We start from the raw sequence: 12,500 nt of genomic DNA, 5'->3' as shown, positions 1-12,500 counted from the left end.
CGCTCTCGCTCTCTCTCTCTCTCTCTCTCTCGTGCCGCCCTGCATGAGTTCTCTATTTCCTGGCTCATCAGGGCTGTTTTAGGCGTCCCTGGTTGCCTGTTTAATTGTGTGCGAGGACCCCAAAGGGTAGTGAGGCGCCAAGGCAGTGACCCCGAGCTCCATCTCCCTACACTAAAAACAGCCAGCACGGAAGAAACACAGAGGAACGGGAAAGAGAGGAGTGAGAGAGGGAGAGAGAGAGAGAAGAGAGGAGTGAGAGAGAGAGATGGAGGATGGGGCGAGGGGCCTAGGTGAGAAAAAAGGGGGTTAGAGAGGGAGAGAGAAAAGCGAGGGAAAACAAAGTGTGGAAGAGAGAGAGAAGGAGGGAGGGAGGGAGGGAAAGAGAAAGGGAGAGTATGACACCGCGAGTAGGTCTTGTTACTGGCGGCGAGTTATTTCAGCAATGAGCCCGGCGCCACATCGCACCACATCTGGGTTCCATTGAGCAAGAGATCGGGTTACACAGCCCAGAGAAACGCAACCACGCAACACTGTTATTTATTTCTCAATTGCCCATAACATAGCCTACAGTCTTGCCCAGCCTGGATATGTCATATGTATCTGAGGGACATACACTGTATGTGTGTCTCAAAGAGTTTGTGGTGTGTGTGTGTGTGTGTGTGTGTGTGTGTGTGTGTCTCCGTCCCTGGACAGACTATAGTGTGTTCCTGACACAAGTTCAATGAAATGTCTGGATTAACAGGATTGCAGAACTCTCTCACAAACGGGACAAAAGTCAATACAGTCCATGTCACAGAGAGGGAGGGAGTGATGAAGCAAAAGAAAAAGAAAGAAAAGAGAGAAGAGAGAGAGAGAGAGAGAGAGAGAGAAAGATAGAACAGGACACAATAGTGGCCCTGTCTGTTTCCCTTGAACCCTTACTATGCACTCTGAGTCGTTCCCTGTGACTTAGCACTGTGTGTGTGTGTGTGTGTGTGTGTGTAGTGTTTAAATACATCACTCACACTAAACGCTGCTGGCTGGCTTGTTCTCTGTTCACACAGGCTCCTCTTACATGCTAATCTCTCTGTAGGCCGCTCTTCTCTTCCTTCCCCAAATCACACCCCGCCAGCCTGGGTGAAAATTGCCACGGCTGCCACCCGCCACCCCTGCTGGGGCCGCCCTGTTACCCAGCTGCCCCTCTAAACTCCTGGATCTTCTCCAGTCATGGGCTGCCCCCCCACTGACTAGCAGCTCACAGGGGCAGATGGCACCCACCGAGGGGGGTGACCAGTGAAGGTTTAATCGGCCCCTTTCTCCCCTCTCTGTGTGTGTAAACGCCTCTGTTAGAATCACCATGGGGTGTATTTCTTCATCAATACTCATAAACGTATCACGTATCGTTTGCATACCATGCTATACCATGACTGAAGTCCAGATCAGTGGGGCTGTATGGGAAGTCCATGTTTAGTCATTGTACTGGGCTTCAGTCCAAAGTCTCCCTGGCAACCCATATAAACACAGTATTGTGTGTAATTGTCAGAGGCATCTGGCCCTGCGTCCTCTGGCTAGTCTGCTTACTGGAAGCCTGAATAGCTCAACTACTTCCTTTGTCTGGGTATATAGTTCCAGCCAAGAAGGAAGTCTGCGTGTGTGCGTGTGTGTGTGTGTGTGTGTGTGTGTGTGTGTGTGTGTGTGTATGTGTGTATGTGTGTGGGTGCGTGCATCTGCGCGTAAGCTAATGAAATACATGGATTCAGCAGGTACCTGCTCTTGCTTGTGTTTTTCCAAGTGTGCATGACATTTATGCATTTAGCAGATGCCTTTCTGCAAAGCGACTTAAGAGCACTGCAGGCGTGTACACTGCTGTCAGTGTGGGGGCTCCCTCGGGGATCTTGATGCTGCTGGCATCTTGCTCAACCCGTTGAGTCCAAAGAACAGTTGCTGCCCCAATCAGCAGCTTATATGGATCCTCTCACAGTCCTGAACATGTGCAGGCTGGCGGATGGAGGGTGTGTGGTATGTGTGTTTATGTGTGTCACCTGCTAGTGTTGATCTTCCCACAAGTGTTGAGTGATTGAATGTGTCCATACGTAGAAGTAATGTTTTCTCATGGTGTGTGTGTGGTGTGTGTGTGTGTGTGTGTGTGTGTGTTACCTGCTTGTCTGGGTGCTCTTTTCCTCCTGAACGCAGCTCCAGACTGCAGCGCCTCCAACAGGCCATCCATGATACCAGTCTCATCACCCTCTGCAGACAAAAAAATGAGGACAAACCATCAATAATGCACGCACAGTGTCACACACACACACACACACACACACAAAGAAATATTCCATTCCATTTAAAACAGACATATGCATAATCACAAAAGGATGTCAATGTTCACATAGAAACACACACACCCCACCCACTACCTTTCAGACATCTATCCACACACGTGGACAGGAAGTCGCCAGTCACATAATCAGGATGGCACATTAGATACATTAACCCAGATAGCCAGTGACCCAGTTCTACAGCTACAGGCAATACACATCCATACATCCCACACACACACAAACAAACATAATCATACAAAACAGACACACACACACACACACACACACACAAAACCAATGGGTGTTTTGTTACAAGCATATTAGTTAGCTATTAGTTAGTGTCTTGTAACATTTTGGTACTTTAACTGCTGTAATGTATAGATTGTATGATTGTGTTTTTGTTTAGTCTCTGTGGGCATCAACACCGGTCCAGGAGCTCTTCTTTGTCTGTGTTTGTGTCTGGGGGAGAAAGGGTGTGTGTGTGTGTGTGTGTGTGTGTGTGTGTGTGTGGGGCACAGGCAGGCAGGCAGGCAGATGGCTTTAATTATTTCCACTTTGAAGAGTGGGGTTAAAGGTTTATGCCTACCAGCACCCCTCCCCCCATGTCTCCCCTGTACCCACTCTCCCCCCCTCCCTTCACCCCCTCTCTCTTTCTCACACTCACACACACACACACACACACACACACACACACACACAAAAACAAACAAACCCACTAAGGAAACATGCACCATCATAGCTTTTCTAGACACACACGCATACACACACTACCTCTCTCATTGAGCACATTTGATGCAGTATAGAAACAAACACATTCTGCCCCCTCCTTACCACCACAGTACACACACACATGCACGCGCACAGAAAACACCCCCTCCTGAATCACTCTCACAGTATAATCTCCTGTAAAGCCGCTGCCAGATGGCCCTATGTCTGAGCCACCGCGTCACACACACACACCCAAGACCCCGTCATCAGGCCAGGGAGGGGGAACGAGGGAGACACCCTCACAGAGGCTCTCCCACAGCTCACATACGCCATCAAAAGGACAAAACAGGGAACTGCACTGAGGGAAAGAATAAAAAAACATATACGCATATATGTGAGTGAACCTCTGGTAATCACTTACATAAAGAAGAGAAATATTTAGAACATTAATAATCCCAGAGAGATTAAAAGAGTCCTCGAGAAAGCCTTCATGTGGCTGGTCAATGCAGCAGAGGACTGCTAACAGCTGTCTGGGTGACCCAGTGCCCTACTATCACAAATCATAACAGCCACAAGTGCTTGGGCCACTGCCTCTACCAGAGCAGGGCCGTCCCTCTCTACCTTCAAGAAGCTTTTGAAGACCCAACTCTTCAGAGAGCACCTGCCTTCCTAAACTGGCACCTTGACTAGTGCTTAACTTGCACTTCAGCAGTTACAGTCCTGCACTTATTTTTCTTTCTATGTCGTTTTTCTATTTTCTTATGTAAAGTAGTATTTATTGTTACACCAGGTTTTTATTGCTCTTAGCTTGACTGTTCTCTCCATTGTACGTCGCTTTGGACAAAAGCGTCTGCTTAATGACTAAATGTAAATGCCTCTGCCTGAAGGTCAAGAGCTGCACAGATATCTCAGATCTCACAGACATCTCACATCTCCTCTTATTCTCCTCCTAAGGCAATATCAATTTTGACATTCCAGAGGAGGTTTGAAATGGATGTGATAACATGATCATGATACTTGATATGACAAAAACAAACAAATCAAGCCTGTTCAAATGAATAACAAGGCTAATCAATTTGCAACGAATCAGTCACCCAATTGATGTCACCCATCAGACTTACTGGTGCTGTTACCTACAATCAAAATGCCACAGCATATCTGCCCAGTAACATACTGGTGTGCACACACACAACACACACACACACACACACACACACACACACACACACACACACACACAGAGTATTCTTAACCACAGTAAGCCCCACTAATCAGGTATAATGTCATTAGTGAATCTTCTTCTTAACACGCCCTCTTAAAAGATAAGCTTGGAAAACTTCCCATTGAATACGCTATCTGTGGTCTGCTAGCTCCCCTAATGGCCGTTTCAGTGGCGTGCACACACATGCGCTCTAACACACGGTTAAAGCCCACATCCCTCCCCTTCCCCTAAGCACACACACACACACACACACACCCACACACAGCCGTGCCTCACACAACACCCCTTACCCACTGACATACTAACAGCATCAACCATGGAGCAACACTGCCCCAAATGGTCATGAGCGCTATCTAACCACAGAACAACTAAGAGCTCTCTAACTACAGTCTAACCTCAACATACAGCGATCTTACTATTTGCCTCTCTGTATTTATGTGTGTGTGTGTGTGTGTGGGTGTGTGTTCACACTTGGCACAAACATTAACAAAGCAATAAAATCCAACTAGGCCATCTGTCTCCAATCCCCCCTGCCCTCCTCCTCCTCCCCCCACCCCACGCCTCCACTCATACTAGCTCAAACTCACACAACACTGACACCTACAGACCAGACTGATGCTCAGCAACGGCCCCCTCCGACAGCATGTGTGTGCGGTCAGCAGTGTGTCGCTGCTCCCAGTGGACACAGCAAGGCTCCTTGGGTAACTCTACTCCCATTTAACTCACTACTGCTAACATAACAGTACATATTTTTAATAGGATGACTTATCTTTGTGTAAGTAAGCACATATATGTGAGTGAGTGTGTGTGTGTGTGTGAGAGAGAGAGAGAAGGAGTGTGTGTGTGGCTGAGTGTGTGTGTGTGTGTGTGTGTGTGTGTGTGTGTGTGTGTGAGAGAGAAAGAGTGTGTGTGTGGCTGAGTGTGTGTGTGTGTTTGATGAGCAGTTGCAGATGATTAGTGGTAGGAGCAGTGCTGTTGCTGATGTGGGTCTACTATTTACACTGACAATGCCCCAAGCAGCAATTAAGCTGATGGTTAGGGTATCATCACATGATGTTGACTGACTGCCTTGTATGTCATGCTGACGATAGGGACACTGAGGAGACTCTGTGCCTGAGTGAGAGTGTGTGTGTGTTTGTGTGTGTGTGTGTGTGTGGGGTGTGTGTGTGTGTGTGTGTGTGTGCCCAAGGGAATGAGAAGGCCAAGCATAGCAAATATCCCTATGACCTTAAAAGTCCAATGACCTCTCACAGTGGGCGTTTGTGTACGAGAGAACTGGTCTGGGTTTTGGGGCTACTGCGAGATGTGTGCACTAGTGTGTGCATGTGAAAAACACGTACAGAACATTACAGGCATACTGTAACATAGAAATAGAGAGTGTGTGTGTGTGTGTGTGTGTGTGTGTTTAACAGAGGGGGGAGCGATAAAGACGGACAGTCTGAAACCGTTGTGTATGGAAGTTAAATGGTGTCTGTGAATATGTGGAGGCAACTAGTAGGCATGTTAGAGCATATGTGAGAACACCGATGTAGAAAGACTAACAGTCTGTGTGTGTGTGTGTGTGTGTGTGTGTGTGGTGTGTGTGTGTGTGAGAGAGAGTGTGAGAGTGTGTGTGTGTGTCAGTGTGTGAGAGTTTTTGTGTGTGAGAGAGAGAGAGAGCGAGAGATATCTTTGTCCTCCTGCTGTCCTCTCGCTCGCACTTCCTGTTTCACAGCTCATGCACTCAGCTCAGAGTCTAGATAAGCCTGGCAGTGTTTACCTGGCCGACAACAGGTGCGGAAGGTGTGTGTGTGTGTGTGTGTGTGTGTGTGTGTGTGTGTGTGTGACAGAACTGATATCTGTGGTTAACTGTGTGTCGTTATGTGTGTGTGTGCGTGTGTGAGGGGCACATCTATCATCTATGTTTGTTCCTGTGCTGACTGAAAACATTCAAATCCGCCACCTGTATGTAAATATAACCACAGTCAAGGGTGTGTACACGTTTGTATATGTGTGGACAGACTGAACACACGCACACACACACACAAACAAATGGACCCTCTCTCATAGTGAAACCTTATCTGCCTGAAGGACCATAATAATAGCATTGTTATGGGCCAGCTTCACAAAGCATGAAGAAGTGATAGCATGAACAATCAAAGAGACACACATTACTGCTACCTGACAAGAAAAAGGAACACCTGCTCTGAAACTCCCTAAGAACTAGGGAGAAAGAAAGAAAGAAAGAAAGAAAGAAAGAGAAGAGAGAGAGAGAGAGAGAGAGAGAAAGACTGGAAGTCAGGAGAGGCAGAGTGTGAGTGTGTGTGTGTACTTATTATAGCTGTCTAAGAGTCAGTGACGTAGAATATGTGTATGTTGTGTTTCATACACAAGCTGGAATACCTGTTACTGATTAAAGCAATACTGGCAAGGATAATGACCTTGTGTTTCTCTCTCTCTCTCTCTCACACACACACACACACACACACACACACACACACACACAGAGCCCTACTAGTGTTGTGCGGGAAGAATTCTGATGACTGGAATTCTGTGGAAGTCCCAAGAGCACCAAACTGGCCAAAAGTGTGGAATGTGCTGAAAGTAGGTCAGAGCACTGAAGGAGAGATAGAGTGGCTCTGCCTGCCATTATGAGTGGGGATGGACTGGGCCAGACACACAAGGTTCTACTGTGTGTGTGTGTGTGTGTGTGTGTGTGTGTGTGTGAAAATGAGTGAGTGTGTGAGAGAGTGAATGAGTGTTAAAAATGAACTGTAATGATATTGAATGGAAGTTGTGTGTAACTGTCAGAGAGCGAAAACAAAGTGTGTGTGCGTGTGTGTGTGTGTGTGTGTGCGTGGTGTGCGTTCACACAAGAAAGTCTGGTTAGACATGGTGAACAGAGGCTTTCCAATGTAATGACTTAAGCAGAGGACAGCGAAACATGCCTGCTGAAGATAAAGAGAACCCAGGAGGATTGCTCTCTCCTTCCACCCCTCTGTGTCTCTGCAATCCCTCCATCTCTCTCAGTATGTGTGTGTCTCACAAACACACACACACACACACGCACGCACGCACGCGCGCGCGCGCACACCCCCCCCACGGATACAGCGGGCTTTGATTGCCCCTCACTGGTGTTGAAGTGAACTGCATGTCAGGCAGCATCTATTTTCTGAACCCATTTGCACTAAGAAGGCTGCACAGCACTATAGACATGAGTTAGTGAGTTACACAGCATGTAAACGCCAAGGATCTCTGAGCATGACTATGATGATGACTAATAATCCGCTCTCTGATTGTCTCTCTCCCCTACAGTAGACTAGACGAGTATACAATGTAATCTTGGTGATGACACAATGGTGATGACACAATGTTCCGTCATCGAACACACACACACACACACACACGACAGAGTAGTATACTCAGACCGAAGAGTGTTTATAGTCTGTTTCGACCTCAGACTTCCATATGAACACACACAACCACCTCTAACCAATCCTGCTTCATTGTCTCCCTCTTGCCTCAAAACTCCTGTGTGTGTGTGTGTGTGTGTGTGTGTCTGTGTGCGTGTGCGTGTGCGTGTGCGTGTGCGTGTGCGTGTGCGTGTGTGCGCGCGCGATAACGTCACCTGCGTTGATGTCGAGAAGCTGATTCTTCTTCTGCTTCTCCTCTTTCTCTTTCTCGGCCTTTTCCCGGGCCAGCTTGGCTTTGCGGATCTTCTCCTCTGACTCCCTCCGCCTCTGGTTGTCCTTTACCGCTTGCTGCAGAGGAAACACACACACACACACACTTTACAGGTACAGTCGCATCCAGGTACAGTGCGTATCCAGCTGTGTGGAGAGAAATCAGGGGGCATATAGGGCCTGAGAGTGTATGAGAGTCTGTCTGTGTGTGTGTGTGTGTGTGTGTGTGTGTGTGTGTATATGTTTGTTTGTGTGTGTGCGAGCGCATAAAGCAACACTGTTAGGTTAGTAAGTCTGAGAGTAACATTTAAACTGGTTGACAGAGTGCTGGCTAAGTCAAGAGGGTTTGTGGTAAGCTCAATCAGAGGATGACAAAGAGCAGGTGTTCAAAAGTGTGTGTGTGTATGTATATGTGTGTGTGTGTGTGGTGTGAAGTCTGGGAGAAGCTGGCAGCCGGCCGACACGTCTGGTGGGCTGTCTGAGTGATATATACTAAACAAAGGCAAGTGGGGTAATGGCTTGGCCACCTGCTACTGTTACCACACACACAGCAGGTGGAGGCCTATCTCATACACACTTATCTTTTTATGTGTGTGTGTGTATCTGTGTGTGTGTGTGTGTGTGTGTGTGTGTGTGTGTGTGTGCGGGTGTGTGTGTGTGTGTGTGAGAGAGAGGGAGAGATAAACAGAGAGAGAGAGATAAACAGAGAGAAAGAGAGAGAGAATATCAGAGATAGGAAGAGTGAGATATGTGGCTCCTGCAGGATATTACTTGACTACACCTGTCGCATGTCGAAGTTCATTTACTTTATCAGCAGACAGCAGTGTTATCAGTTCCAAAGCTCGCAAACACATATTTGCAATCCCCACTCCAGCCATATTTACTCTCGACCCTAGACTCTAAGCCCATCAGTGACAGGTGACCATCACTGACTGTGTCCTTCTTGTCCCCCTCTGAGGACAGTCAGTGGTCCATGTCCACACTTACCTGGAACATGTTCTTGAAGTTGTTGAGGTCCCCGAAGAGGTCCTCCGGGGTGATCTTGCGGGGGTCGAAGACGAAGAAGGCGCCCAGCTCATCGTACTGCTTCTCCATGTTCTTGTGCATCATCTCCAGCGTCGCGTACTGCTCCTTGGCAGTGGCCACAAAGATGTGAGGAAGACGTTAAGGAGAAGGCCTCATCCAGTCCAAAACAACGCAAATTATTATTATTTTTTTTTTACAATGTTACTACTATATCTTATAGTCACCGATGGGAAATAGAAAGAAATGACAGGGCAAAACCAAGCTTCTGTGTGGATTGACTGAGGACAATCTTGCCAAAGTTTGGGAAGAGATTACATTAAGAGTATTGTGGGTTTCACTTGATTGGTATTTTGACCATTTTGACAATGTAAGGGAATGGGTGATGTCTTCTGTAAACAGGAACAGGAAATGGGGCCATTATGCAAGCTAACAGGAAGAGGAAATGGAGACAGCGGCAGCCAAGTGGAGCAGCTAAGGAGAGTTCCACAGCCCTTGACAGAGAGGAAGAGACTGTGGGATGGGAAACACCTTGAGACAGCACTGTTTTCTCATCATCACGTGATGTCATGTTCTGCTACGGGGGGGGGGGGGGATAGAGAACAGGAAGTAAAGGATATGGTCATTTTCTCTGTGAACTTGTCCTTGTCGCTCTGGGGAGGGGGGAAGGTCTCGATGTCCTTCTCAAGGTTCTGAATCTGCTTCCCCATCTGAGCCAGGTTCTTTTGCAGCACCTCAGCAGACACTGAGAGAGAGAGAGCGAGAGAGAGAGAGGGAAATAAAGGGAGAGAGAGAGGGAAATGGAGGGAGAGGGAGAGTCAGAGAGAGAGAGACAATGTGTCTGATTCAGAATGACAAAATGGAGACACATGGTGTCTTGCACTTCTTGAGTCTTTTTATCCAAAGCAGAGCTCCGTCTCCTCAACCCCACCCTAAACCACAGAACTGCTCCACTCTATTTCCAGCCTCTGAAAAGAGCACCCATCCGCCTGCCACGTCAGACTACCCCCCGTCCTTCTGTCCTTCTCACCTCTGCTGGCCTTCTCCACGTGGATGAGGTCGTCGGCAAAGTGCATGACGTCAGGGTACTCCTCTTGGCACATGTCGGCCAGGAAGTGCAGCAGCGTCTGCTTCTGGTCCGACGACTTGGTGTCGCGCAGCTGAGTGGACAGAGAACCAGTTCATATCATCATCATCATCATCATCCTCCTCCTCATCTACTCACAGAATCAAATCTTATAAACGCTTTCACTGTTGTCAAACAGCCCCATCGGAGCAGCCGAATAAGTCGCCGTGGCCTGGGCCTCACCTTGCAGAGGTAGCTGATGCTGAAGCCGAAGGCCTTGCCGTTGCGCGAGCCGGCGTTCATGAAGTTGCCCACCAGCAGGGTGAGCTCCAGCAGCTGGGAGAAGGCCTTGCTCTGGCGCAGCTCCTCGCAGGCGGCCGACACCGCCACCACCTCCGGCTTCAGGTTGCCCAGCTGCTCCTCGAACTGCAGCCGGAATAGGATGGAGCTCAGGCGAGCGTTCAGACGATTCACCGAGCTGATCTGATGTGGGAGACAGGGACAGGGTGAGACTGTGTGTGTGTTTGTGTGTGTATGTGTATGTGTGTGTAAGAGATATATATGTATGTGTATAAAACACAAGACTGAGTGATACATTCACATCAATGATATAGGCACATATGTACGTATTTAAGGCCAGAAACACACACACACTCTCTCTCTCTCTCTCTCTCTCTCAAACACACCAACACCCCAAAACAGGTAAATGTGCAACATTCATGAAGAGTTCCATTGTGGAGGTCAATGTCAGAAGTCAGTGTCAGTGCTTTATTAGCAAATATAAATCAGGCCACGTGAAGAAACACACAGATACATACAAATACAAGAACTCTGGGGCCTATGAGGGGGTGGTGTGTTCACTGGTGACTTGTATTGTGGTGGTGTGTGTTTTTTTGTTTGTTTGTGTGTGTGTGTGTTTGTTTGTGTACTAACCACGACCCCAAACTGCTCTGATTCAGCCAGGTCGTCATACTCATCCTTCATCTCAGCCAACATGCCCAGGTGCTCCGACTCTGGCAACAGCTTTATCAGGCTCTACAAAACACACACACACACACACAGCAAATGACACACACACAGGGCAGCATTTACAAACAAAGGGTCAAAACCAAACCCATGGGCTTAGTCAAATTGTATGCAAATGAGGAACAGTATGCAAATTCAGAAATATGTAAATAGATCACAGCGTGCGCGCACACATACACACACACACACACACACACACACAGAAAACACATACACATGCAAACTCATACCTGCACCATGTTCTCTGTGAGCACTTTTTCATTCACTTCCAGGATGGCATTTTTGAACTCCTCATAGGGCAAACGGTTTGAACCCAAGAAAATAGCTTTAAAACACACACACACACACACACACACACACACACATCAGATATCAGAATCATAGAGACACATTACAAAGTGTGTGTATGTGTGTGTGTGTTAGCCAGTGTCTATATGTGTTTTCCAGTTAACGGTATCTGAGTGCATGTTTGTGTGTGTGGACAGGTGAGAGAAGGGGTGAGTGTCTGTACAACTGCGGATGTGAGCGTGAAGTATAAGCGCGTGTGTTTAATAGTGCTGAGGAATGAATGAAGAGGAGCCCTGACTTACACAGGTTTTGAGAGGTCTTGCCGTCGATGACCTTCAGCTCCTTCACCTTCTTCTTCTGGGCCACCTTCTTCTCATCCGCCCCTTCCTGATCCTTCTTAGCTACGAGGGAGAGAGAGAGAGAACAGGGGGATTACACCTTCAGACATTTAGACAGGATAGATCCATCAAGGAGGAGTGGAAGACAGAGAGAGAGAAGAGGGGGATGGCCGTTCAGTGATGGACAGATAGATGGAGGGAAAGGGAGAGATAGACGGGCATAGACAAGGACAAATGACCTCGGGTGCATTCTCCCACCCACAACAGTGATGTGTCAGCAAAGTGTTACATGCACACACACTTACGAACACACATGCACACACATATACACACACACACACCATTGCACAAGCACCCACACATGCAAACAACCTTGGGTTCTGCAGCACGTAGTTTTGCCAGAGGAATGGTTTTGACAATGCAAAAGGCTGCAACTATACAAAAGACGCACAAACAACACCCCCGCACAAACACACAAACAACATACACCCAATCACACAGAATCTGTTGGACAAGGTCGTGTCCTGACTATAGGGTAAAGGCACTGGAGGCAGCCTTTCCAGCCGCTACCGCTGCCCACACTGGCACCCTGAGCAGAACCACACCATCACACACACCACGGGCATCATAGCCCCCCCCCCCCCCCCTCTACTGGTCAGGGGAAGGGGAAGGGGCGGGTGTGTGTGTGTGTGTGTGTGTGTGTGTGTGTGTGTGTGTGTGTGTGTGTGTGTGTAAATGATGGGGTAGCTGGGGCCCTGGGGTCAGTCGATCTGTCTCTCTGCTGGACCACCCCCGATGAGGAAATGTGAAAATCCCTCTGGACCAATAAGAGGCGGGGAGCGGGCTCCAGACGTGCAGTGCTGCTGACAG

At 48.1% G+C, this 12,500-nt stretch overlaps 1 protein-coding gene across 1 annotated transcript in view; it reads right to left on the bottom strand.

Annotated features, from left to right (window-relative positions):
• Positions 1-12,500, bottom strand: part of LOC105903250 (protein diaphanous homolog 1) — a 115,832-nt gene that overhangs the window by 10,200 nt on the left and 93,132 nt on the right. Inside the window, 9 exon segments of the mRNA XM_031587588.2 lie at positions 2,137-2,226; positions 7,835-7,967; positions 8,877-9,041; positions 9,533-9,657; positions 9,943-10,072; positions 10,222-10,461; positions 10,912-11,013; positions 11,235-11,329; positions 11,595-11,693. Coding sequence (XP_031443448.1) covers positions 2,137-2,226; positions 7,835-7,967; positions 8,877-9,041; positions 9,533-9,657; positions 9,943-10,072; positions 10,222-10,461; positions 10,912-11,013; positions 11,235-11,329; positions 11,595-11,693 — 1,179 coding nt within the window.

Source organism: Clupea harengus, chromosome 20 (genome assembly GCF_900700415.2).
Source record: "Clupea harengus chromosome 20, Ch_v2.0.2, whole genome shotgun sequence".
NCBI lineage: Eukaryota > Metazoa > Chordata > Actinopteri > Clupeiformes > Clupeidae > Clupea > Clupea harengus.
This window is presented reverse-complemented; position numbering and strand designations above follow the sequence as displayed.